Below are 12,462 nucleotides of genomic sequence, written 5' to 3'. Positions count from 1 at the left end.
GCTAATTTTAGATTACTGCTGGAGGTCAAAGAATATTGAGCACCTACACTTCATTGCCCATTGAAGTGAATCAATTATACGAATGTGTGGTGTCTGCTCTTGCAGACATGTTCAAAATAAGACACCAGGCATTCATATAACTAAGTTACCTCAATGGTCAATGAATCCACCACCTTCAGTATGCAAGCACAATCACATTTGAATTCCTGTGAGAATCTCAAAGTAGTGAGTATGGAGGACCAGGAAAGGGACTGCGGACAGGTGGTGCTGGGTGGGAATGTGAGTTGACCAAGACAAACCACACAACTGCGACAAACTCTGGTTAATGTAACTGACTTGTAAGCACACGGCCGCAGTCTGAATCTCAGTATGGCACACATTTTCACTCAGCACTGCACACTCCACAAAGTCCTGATACAGCCGACATCATAAGTTCATTCCTTTCCCTTCCTTTCTCCCCCTTCACCGCAACTTCCCACCTTCAATTTACATAAACTGTAACACAGCTGCAGATTCCACACAGTATCTGTCCTTTCAGACATGTCTGAAACAACAGAAACCATGCATTCATATCATGCAACTACACTTAAAAGCAATATTTTTATGCATGCTACCAGTTTTTAAACAGAAGTTCGTCCATAGAATAGAAGGAGTTGTCCACAAGAAATGAATTTATGTTAGATTTAAAATCTGCTTTGCTGCCTGTCAGACATTCTGTGATATGCAATAGATTCACATATTGGGATTATATGTTGATGCCAGCTGTTTGGGAAACACGAAAATTTGTGCCAGACTTGTGACTCAAACAAAGATTTCTCACTTATCACAAGAAGGGCCCTTAACCATTCTTCTATGTAAGCATGTCTCCAGGACTGATCCAAAATTCCATCTGTCATATAGTCACAACCCTTATGCTTGCACAGAGCATCATTCCCACACAGGGAGACAAATATTTTATTGTCATTTAGCCCATCAGGGCATGGACACAACATTGATGATTACAATGCCTATATCTTCTTCAACATAATGTGGAGATATGCTTGGACAGCCAAATTACTGTAAGTGACCACTCAGCATAAGCAGGAAATCTGGATTCAAGTTCCAGGCTAACACAAATCTTCATTTGTTGCCAACAACTGACATCAATGCATAGTTGCAATACGTAAATCTATTTCATAATGGTTACCACTGCCATAATTTTCAGTGACAGTGACTTATTTTGAAGATAAATAAAACAAAGACATTATATCCATCAGAGACATTTTGTGTTATTGGGCAAATGATCAAAGATTTTTGTTGCTGAGCCACTGACAGCTTTAGCAATGGGAGATAAAGGTCATTTTCCCCCTCCAAAATAGTAGGCTTGGATCTCATTGTTCTTAAATTTTTGTGGATTATTTATGTCAAATTCCACTGACAAATTTATGTAGTGTGGCAAACAGTTAAAATGCCTAATATCTTGAGTTGAACACATAATATTCTTATTGCTCGTTTTTGTGCATTCAATACTTCTTTCCATATGGTGAGTTAGCCCAGAAAAGTATTCCATGACACATTCGCGTGTGGACATATGCAAAAGATGTCAGGAGGTTCATTCGTTTGTTTACAAAATAAGCAATGACACAAAGAGAAAAAGTAGCTGAAGTAAGGTTTGAGAAGTTCAGTAATATGCTTCTTCTAGTTAAAAGTTTTCATCAATATGTACACCCAGAAATCTGGAGCATTCTACATCATTTACTGACTTCTGCTCATGTGCTACAACTGTTGGTATTAGTATTTGTTGTACAAAAGTTTAAATTTAGGGAGAGTTCATTTTTTGATAGCTACTTAATAATTCTTTGAAATATGTAATTAACAATATCTTCTGTTACTTTCTCTCTAATGGGATTTATTATAAATTAGTATCGTCAGCAAAAAGCACCAATTCCGTTTGTTGAATGTTACATGTATGGTCATATATAAATAAAAGGAATAGGAGAGGACCCAAAATTGAACCGTGAGCTCTCCACTCACTAAATTTTCTACCTTTCAAACAGATTCAAAGCATCTGTGGGTAAAGCAGCCCAGGATTTTCCACAGCAAAAAAATTTTCCTTTTCTTACAGCATGTGACTGATTTCCAAACATGCAAAGAATTTTGTAAAGGCTTTTTTTAGTTATACAAATATGATTTTGTAATTTGTAATTAATAGTTCACCTTCTGTGAAGAAAAGTTATCTGTTCAGCCCCAGTTTGTCAAGACTCAGTCAGTTTTGCAAACAATATCATTACATATAAGTCTCAATTTCTGTCACTTAGAACACTAATATGAAATATTCTTCATTCATCATGTACATACCATACAACTAAACAATGTGTACTGGCTGTAAGCAAACTCACTCATTCACTCCCCCCCCCCCCTCTCTCTCTCTCTCTCTCTCTCTCTCTCTCTCTCTCTCTCTCTCTCTCTCTAACTGAAGAGACAATATTGTACAGTTTCGTATCTCCCTTTAGAATTTAATATGCCTTTGTATTAAAAAAAGACTGTTACCTGACAACTCTACCTTTACAAAAACAATTGTTAAGTATTCTCAACTTCTAGTTACATGAAAAGATAATTTATTCCTAGAACAATGTAACAACTAAACTGACAAAAACACATCTTTATGAGTAGCACTTTAGTATAATATTATGCAAAAATGGCTGCAGGAAATATTCTTCCGATTATATTAATCTTGTGAACATATGTAACTCAATCAGCCTCTATCTCTCAGTCAATACAGACTCGTAGGATACCGTAAATATTGTATGCTCTGCATTTCTCCATTCATCAAGCTGCAGCTTCACCTCACATAAATTTAACTTTCTTATCCTCTAAGCCTGTACACACTACACAAAAATATTACACTGTTGCCACAAAACCTTGATGTAAAATATTGCATCCAATGGATGACTTGTTCATAACATATATTTACAATTTTGAACTTATTTCTGTTATTTTAAAATGAGGCCACATAATATGTATGCACAATAGCTGAACCACAATAATTTATAGCTTCTTTGAATAGAACTCTCCAACACAGGTCTCAAAACAGTTAAAATCCTTTTAAAAATCATCAAGAAGCAGCAACTACAAAATGAATATGTCCAGGCATCAAGATTACCTCCTTCTTTTTAGTTTCTTCCAAGGCCTTTTGAACAGCTGTCTTACTATTCTCCAATAGCTGATTCTTTGACTTTGCCTCATTTAACCTTAGCAGTAATGTTTCACTTTGCTGCTTGAGAGAATGAATTTCTGCCTCTTGGTTCGTCATTGTATCTTGCATTTTCTTCATTTCTGCCTCAGCTTCCTTCAGTAGGCTTCTATCCTGTCAGAAGAATTAATGGCATGTACAAAAAGCCTCTGAAACAAGCAAAACTGGACAGGTGGGAGGGGGGGGGGGGGGGGGGGATGAGGAGGAGCGGGAGCAGGCGATATTTAAGTTTAACAACCTCTCAGATACAAATTTCAGTACCACTTTTGTCAAGTGAGAAGAAATAAATAAGCAATGGCTGTATCTTCTCAAGTGATTTGAGGTAAATGTAGAAAAATTAAATTAGAACTACCAGAGCTATTACTAAGATTTTCAATTATTTCAAGTGATATTTCCAGAAACTGAACAATCTGGAAGAAATAGTGTAGTATGTTATACAAAGTTTTCACAATAACACAAAAAACTTTTGATTAGTGTATGTAACAAATATTTGAATTAGATAATGTCTAATATCAAAGATGCATTTCAGAGGCAGCCCTGTTACGCTGTCTTCTTTATATAGTCTTTGTCTATTATGGCTATCTCAGCATGCTCCAAAAACCATTCACATCTTTAATACTATGGAAAGGATTGATAGCTGCTCACCATATAACGGAGATGTTGAGTCACAACAGGCACAACAAAAAGATTAGTAAACAGGTAAGCTTTGACCAAAAGGCCCCCTTCTGAATTAAACACACACACATGTGCAAATGCAACTCGCACACATGACCACTGTGTCTGGCTGTCGAGGTCTGGCCTTCACAACCAGAGACCTGCACCACCCTGAACTGCATTTTAAAAAAGTTGTGGTACTATGTTGCACCTGTAGAGAATGTGAAATGAACAGAGTAAAGGAATTACTATCCTTACAATGTTTTGGGCGCTGAATTGACAGTGTTTACATGTTATTCACCACTTAATATTCCAGTTGAACCCATTCAACTTCAATAAACATCTGAAATTCTGTCACCTCCTCTCAGGCAGCATACATTACCTTAGATACTTGGCATCGGATCACGCCAGTTTTCTTGCACTGTCTATTTTATTTCCACCTACACGTTTAACATAAGGCCCAAGTATCTTGCAGGATATGGTCAATCAAGATGAATAATCTTATTTTGTTCTATAAGTCCCATGCACTGTCACTGACAGTCTAATGTGGCAATATTTATACATGGTGTTACAAAAAGGTACGGCCAAACTTTCAGGAAACATTCCTCACACACAAAGAAAGAAAATATGTTATGTTGACATGTGTCCGGAAACGCTTACTTTCCATGTTAGAGCTCATTTTATTACTTCTCTTCAAATCACATTAATCATGAAATTGAAACACACAGCAACAGAACGTACCAGCATGACTTCAAACACTTTGTTACAGGAAATGTTCAAAATGTCCTCCGTTAGCAAGGATACATGCATCCACCCTCCGTCGCATGGAATCCCTGATGCGCTGATGCAGCCCTGGAGAATGGCGTATTGTATCACAGCCATCCACAATACGAGCATGAAGAGTCTCTACAGTTGGTACCGGGGTTGTGTAGACAAGAGCTTTCAAATGCCCCCATAAATGAAATTCAAGAGGGTTGAGGTCAGGAGAGAGTGGAGGCCATGGAATTGGTCTGCCTCTACCAATCCATCGCTCACCGAATCTGTTGTTGAGAAGCGTACGAACACTTCGACTGAAATGTGCAGGAGCTCCATCATGCATGAACCACATGTTGTGTCGTACTTGTAAAGGCACATGTTCTAGCAGCACAGGTAGAGTATCCCGTATGAAATCATGATAACATGCTCCATTGAGCGTAGGTGGAAGAACATGGGGCCCAATCAAGACATCACCAACAATGCCTGCACAAACGTTCACAGAAAATATGTTTTGATGACGTGATTGCACAATTGCGTGCAGATTCTCGTCAGCCCACACATGTTGATTGTGAAAATTTACAATTTGATCACGTTGTACAGTACAAACTGACGAAACTAAAATGAGCTCTAACATGGAAACTAAGCGTTTCCGGACACATGTCCACATAACATCTTTTCTTTATTTGTGTGTGAGGAATGTTTCCTGAAAGTTTGGCCGTACCTTTTTGTAACATCCTGCATAAGAAAACTACAACACCAGAAAAACATTGAAATTTGGATGATGTGACCCTATATGGAAGTTAAGCATTTTAGCCTTTCCACATTTGTTCACATAGACCTCTTTTACTAACATTTTGTTGTGAAATTTGATCATAATTTATACTCTGTAAGGATCAGAAAGTGATTTATTTGATTACAATTCCATATTTTCTACAAACTGAATCATGAATGTGTTCGACATGTTGTTGTAGTTTAGTCCATGGACTGGTTAGTGCAGATTTTCATGCTAGTATATCTTGTGCAAGCCTCTTCATCTCTGCATAACAACTGCAACCTACATCCATTTGAACTAACTGCATCAAAGCCTTGGTCTCCTCCTGTAATTTTTGCATTCCAAATTTCCCTCCATTATCAAACTGACTATTCCTTGATGACTCGTGATGTGTTGTACAACTGATCCCTTCTCTTGGTCGACTATTGCCATAAATTTCTTTTTTTTCTCCGAATTCAATTCAATTACTCGATGAACCCATCTAATCCTGAACTACTATTTTTTTTTTCATAGTCCATTTCAAAAGCTGCTACTCTCTTCTCTGAAATGTTTCCCATCCAAGTTTCACGTCTGTAAAAGCCTACACTCCAGACAAATACTCCTCAACATTTAAATTCATATCTGATGTTAACAAATCTATCTTTTTCAGATATGCTTTTCTTGAAATTGTCGTCTAGCATTTTATATCCTTTCTACTTCTGCTAACATCAGTTATTTTTGCTGTCCACATATCAAAAGTCATCTACTACTTTAGTGTCTCATTTCCGAATGTTTCCCTCAAGATCACCTGATTTAATTCACCTAAATTCCATTACCTTTGTTTTACATTTATTGATGTCCATCTTATTGCCTCTTTTCAAGACAGTATCAATTCCACTCAATTCTCTTCTAAGTATTTTATCAACTCTGACAGAATTAAGATGCCATCAGTTTCAAAATTATTACTACTTCCTGAATTTTTAATACCCTTTTCAAATTTATCCTTGGTTTCCCATGCAGCCTGTTCAATGTACAGACTGAATACCATCAGTTACAGGCTAAAAATTTGTCCAACTACCTTCCCAACCATTGCTTCCCTTTTCATGTTCTTTGACTTTTATGGCTGCTGCCTGGTTTTCTACAAGTTGCAGATAACCTTTCGCTCCTTGTATTTTATCACTACAACCTTCAGGATTCAAAAATGTAAGCTAGTCAACACTGCTAAATCTACAAACGCTACAGACAAAAGGTAAACCTTTCTTCAATCCATTTTTAAAGATAACTCTTATTGCATTCTACCAGTCTTTCCATTCTTCTGTAAATAATTTGTGTCAGTATTCTGAAACCATGGCTTATTAAACTAAGAGTACACAGGAAAATACATACCTGTCAGCATGCACCTGCTTTCCTTGTAATGTCTTCTTTAAGTGCGAGGGCACTTCCCCTGTCACACACATCTTGCACATCAGGTGGAATAGTTTTGTCATGGCTGGTTCTCCCGAAGTTCTCGATAATTCTGAGGGAATATAATCTAGTCCAGAGGGCCTGTTTCCACTTTGGTATTTCAGTTACCTGACAATTCTTCTCACAAGTAACATATCTCCCACTTCATCTTCAACTACCTAATTGTTTTCATGTTCACTTTCCTTTGACAGCCCTTGTACATATCCCTTCCACCTTTCAGCTTTCCCTTCTTCACTTAATACTGGCTTACCCTCTGAGCTCCTAATTTTCATACAGCCTACCTTTTCTTCAAATTTTCCTATAGGAAAAATTCCCACTAGTCACACACACTTCTACAGCCTTGGATTTGGTCTAATTTTTTTTTTTTTTTTTTTTTTTTAAAAAATTGAGATTTTCCTCAATACAAAGGTTTTTTCCAACATAACAAATATCCAGAAATTATTACACCTGTTACATAAGATCTTAATTTATCTCCTCAGGACATCCCTCCAGGTGTTCCAATCTAGTATATCTTCTTCCTCTGTACCAAGTCTTCTCATTGTTAACTGTACATTTTGGAGCCAGGTGGTCATAGGGAGTCCTCTTCTCTTCTTTCTCTCCAGTTACCATTCCAGAATCATTTTCTGGCTTCCTCCAGTTTTCTTACGTGGTTGTATCATTTTAACTTCCTTCTATCCATCATGTCATGTATTCTTTCTCTTATTTCCACTCTCCATTATTTCACCTTTTTTTTATTTTCTCTTTTATAGAAATTTTTAGTACCAATTTATATATGACACTTTTGGTTCGGTTTATTACATTTCTGCTCCATAAGATTGAGTTGAACATCCCACTGATCTTCCTTCCACTGCTAATTCTTTCATTAACCTCTACTTCTGATTTTCCCTCACTCTCTAAAATGGATCCCTAATAGCAGAAAATGTTGACCACCTTAATTACCTTACCCTCTGTGTATAAGTCATCTGGATCATTTGTGAAGTATTCCATTTCCTGATAATTAATCTTCAATCCTGAGTTTCTGTATTCCATTCTAACTGGTTGCACACACAATTTGCATCCTCTCCACGTCGTGCTATAACTACTTGATCATCAGCAAATAGTAATTGATGTAACTAAATTTCATCTTTAATTTCTAGACCGATCTCATTGGATTTACAAGACTGTGTCTTAAGACTTGTCTCTATACAGATTTTAAATAATGTTGGTGACAGGCTGCACCATGTATTTCCTCTTACCTGCTTCATTTGCTGCATTTTTATAATTTCTCCTTTTGATGATTAAGGTCAATATCTCCAGTGTCATTTCCGAGGATTACTACTTGGCCTTGTCTTTTTTCTATATGATCCTCTGCTGCCCGCAATATTTCATGCCTCAAAGTTACCGGTTCATCTTCTATTGTATTCTTTTCTTCTGTTTCAGTTAATCATTGCCTAATGATCCCTGATCCCTTTGAAACTCTCGGCAATTTCTGGTATTTTTAATTATATCCTTAGATCACCACGATAAAATAAGGGAAGTCAGAGCTCGTACAGAAAGGTATAGATGTTCATTCTTTCCACGCCCTATACGATATTGGAAGAATAGAGAATTGTGAAGATGGTCTACGTTTCTCCAGTTTCTTCAGTTTTAATGTACACTTCGGAAATTGTGGTCAGTGTCCACATCCGCAACCCTGGAAATGTCTTAAAGAGTTTAAAATCTAGAGTCAAAATCTCTTTCTTACCATTATATAATCAAACTGAGACCTGGTGTCTCCAGGTCTCTTTCCCACATACAGCATTCTTTCATGATTCTTAAACCAAGTGTTAGCAATGATTACATTATGCTCTGTGCAAAATGTTTTGCCGGGTCGTTTCCTCTCTCATTCCTTTCCTCCCCAGTCCATATTCTCTTACTATTTTTCCTTTTCTTTGGATTCCTACTATCGAATTCCAGGTCCTCACCACAATAAAATTTTCATCTCCTTCAACTACCTGAACAATTTCTTTTATCTCGTCATACAGTTTTTCAGTCTCTTCATCATCTGTGGTGCTAGCTGGCATATAAACTTTTACTATTGTGATGTTGGCTTTGTCTTAGCTACAATAATGATTTCACAATTCTGTTCATAGAAGCTTACCCAAATTTCTATTTTCTTATTCGCTATTAGACCCATTCCTGCATTACCCCTACTTGATTTTGTATTTATAACCTCATGGTCACCTGAGCAGAAGTTCTGTTCTTGCCACTAAATTCCTCTATTTCCTACTATATCTAACATCAACCTACCAATTTCTCTTTTTAAATTCTCTATCTAACTTCACAATCAAGGGATCTTATATTCCACAATCAGACCCGTAGAGTACTAGTTTTGATTTTGCTGATGATGTACTCCTGAGTAGTCTCTGCCCTGAACTCCAAACAGAAGATCATTTTACATTCCGATATTTTACCCTAGATGGTTACAAGATTATTAAGCCATGCGGTAGAGTTACATACCCTCAGGAAGGATAATGGCTGGAGTCGCTACTTGCTTTCAGCCATTCGCTGTACCAACATAACAAGGTCGTGTTAGTACACTGTGGATGTGTTCCATGTGCCATCTATTGCAGATAGACCACAAGATAACTCATGTGTACTATATACTGCCTTAGACTTTGTCTAGTTAGGTGTTTCAGCAAATGGGACTGCCTTTGGGTAAATTTTGCTTATATAGCGTTGTGAGTGTATTTCGATATTTCAAATAGTTACCATTTCCGGTTTGAAGCTCTTCCTGCTTTTAAGGATGTTCCTATTCAGAAAACAAGAAGGAAATGGATGACTCTAAAATATTTTCGGAGGTTTTTGCCAACATGTATCCAGATTCCCCTAGTGAGATGAAGATCTTGAGGATTGAATGAAGGAATGTATTTATAGTTCTGAGGACAGGTCAAGTTCCAGTGAAATTTTATACCTGTAAATATGTGTTACAGTGGTAGTGTTGGCAAGTGATTCTAACAATAAAGATGAAAGTGATTCTATTTGTATTTCATGTTAATAATTCATGATAACAATAACTGGTGTGAAATTGACATACAGACACACCCGTAACCATTGATGGTCATCCTGGGGGCATGACATTTCAAACAGAATGTGACTCTGTAGACTCTGTGATTAGCCTTTGGTGACAACTTGTTTGAACTATTGTGCATGGAGCTGTGCACCTCTTATGATCAGCCTTCAGTGAAACATAAAATGTCACCTAAAACATTGAAGTGATCTCCTCCTGTTACACTAAGATTTATGAAGAAATTCCTTGACCTGATTCTTATAATGGGACAAACACTAAAAGAAGATGGAAAGATTAATGGTCAACAGATCCTCTAATAGCTACCCAGTATTTTCTCAGACTAAGAATCACAATAGATCTGAACAGATTTGGACATTCTGGCTCTTCAGTGACAACACAAAATTGACTGGGAGACTATTTGAAGCTCAAGTTGTGCTGGGTTATTTCTGCAAGAAATTCAGGACTCTCTACAAACTAAAGAAAAACTTGCCTTTGTATGAGATAAGTCCACTGAGAGGACACCAGAGGTTTTGAATGTACAACCCTGGGAAGATTACAAAATGCAGACTACTTATTAGGATGGTGTGCAAGAGTAACAAAGGCTTTATCTGCAATATGGTGATTTACAATGCTGAAGGGCAGAAACTGGAAAAATCTGTGCTCTCAGTTCTGTGCCCCTATTTTGGTATGTGGCACCAACTTTACCAGGATAATTATTGTAACAATACCTCTACCACAGAGGTACTACTGGAAAAAAAAGGTCTGTGGTATTATTAGGGCGAACAGAGATTTACTGCAAATTCTGGAAGTCAAAGCATCACGAATCAAGACAGGTGACACAGTTTTCTGTAGAAAATGAATTATTCTCCTCGTATGGAAAGGCAAGTGTGATGTCACAATAATATCAACAATTCACGATCTTTTGGCTCAAATACAGAAAAGAAAAACGGAAAAACCAGAGAGGATATATTTAAGCCTGTATGTGCAAATCAACACAATGCCCTCATGAAAGGAGTTGATCGTGCAGATCAGTACATTACTTACTACGCTATTCTACAGAAACCAATGAAATGGACAAAAAAGTCATACTTTATCTAAGAAACAGTGAACTCTTAAATTATTTATAATTTTCAGTGCCTTGAACCCAGAGAAAAATAAAGTTGAAGCAGTTTCTCCTTTCAGTGGCAAAATACTGGATTGTCAACAGGTGATAATGAAGGCTCTCCGGACCCCGAGAGAGAGACGCCCAGCACCATGCCATACTGCAACCAGGAGGACACTATGTGGAGATCCACCTGGAAGGCTGTCACATATAAAGGAGCATCATGAACTTGCGTATTTCAACCAATGAAAAAAGACATTTCCTACCAGAGCCCTGTAGAGTTTCTGCTGTCCACAGAAAAAGAAGTGAAACAAGGTATATTTGCCTATTTCACTCCGTTCCACTAGATAACGAGGAATATTTGATGCAGTACAATTCATTAAAAAGTACTAGTAACCTTTTCACTCAAATAGGCTCTAAGCTAAATACAATACTCGAAATAACAGTAACTGAGCAGGATGACATTTCCTTGATAAATCAAACCAAAAGACTCAGGGACAATATTTGAAAGTTGTCTGTGTATGTCAATGCAGTGTTACATACATATAACAATAGTAAATTTTATAACAAAGGAACAGATCAGCATATGGACACTGCAGACATATGTGTATATTTTCGTTTGTAAGATATAACGCCAACCTCGGGGAAGATCAGTTTGGATTCTGGAGAACTGTAGAAGATGTGAGGCAGTACTGACTGTGTGACTTCTCTTAGAAAACAGTTTAAGGAAAGGCAAATCTATGTTTATATTATAAGTAGGCTTAGAGAAAGCTTTTGACAATTTTGACTTTAATACTCTATTTGAAATTCTGAAGCTAGTAGGGAGCAAAAGGCTATTTACATCTTTTACAGAAACCAGACGGCAGTTATAAGACTCGAGGGACATCAAAGGGAAGCAGTGGTTGGGAAGGAAGTGCGAAAGGGTTGAGCCTATCCTCAATGCTTCTCAATTTGTAAATTGAGCAAGCAAGTTATGAAAACAAAGGAAATTCAGGAATAGGAATTAAAGTTCAGGAAGAAGATAAAAACATTGAGGTTTCCCAATGACACTGTAATTCCATCAGAGCAAGAAAAGGACTTGGAAGAGCAGTTGAACAGATCAGACAGTGTCTTGGAAGGAGAATATAAGATGAACATCAACAAAAGATTAAAAAGAATAATGGAATATAGTCAAATCAGGTGATGCTGAGGGAATGAGATTAGGAAATGAGATACTTAAAGTAGTAAATGAGGTTTGCTATTTGGACAGTAAAATGACTGATGATGGTCGAAGTAGGGAAGATATAAAACGTAGAATGGCAATGGCAAGAAAAACATTTCTGAAGAAGAGAAGTTTGTTAACACTGAATAGGTTTAAGTGTTTAGAAAGCCCTTTCTGAAGATATTTCTCTGGAATGTAGCCATATATGGAGATGAAACATGGACAATAAACAGTTTAGACAAGAAAAGAATAGATGCTTTTGAAATGTAGTGCT

The 12,462-nt window shown here is 37.1% G+C and overlaps 1 protein-coding gene across 6 annotated transcripts in view; it reads right to left on the bottom strand.

Moving 5' to 3' along the window:
• Window positions 1-12,462, bottom strand: part of LOC126187852 (uncharacterized) — a 240,019-nt gene that overhangs the window by 88,891 nt on the left and 138,666 nt on the right. For all 6 annotated transcript variants that reach the window (XM_049929171.1, XM_049929214.1, XM_049929197.1 and 3 more), the window contains one exon: window positions 3,143-3,346. In XM_049929171.1, the coding sequence (XP_049785128.1) occupies window positions 3,143-3,346 (204 nt within the window). The remainder of the gene's footprint in view (window positions 1-3,142; window positions 3,347-12,462) is intronic.

The sequence above is a fragment of the Schistocerca cancellata genome, chromosome 1, assembly GCF_023864275.1.
Source record: "Schistocerca cancellata isolate TAMUIC-IGC-003103 chromosome 1, iqSchCanc2.1, whole genome shotgun sequence".
NCBI classification, from domain to species: Eukaryota; Metazoa; Arthropoda; class Insecta; order Orthoptera; family Acrididae; genus Schistocerca; species Schistocerca cancellata.
The sequence above is the reverse complement of the archived record's forward strand: the minus strand, read 5'-3'. Positions and strand labels throughout refer to the sequence as shown.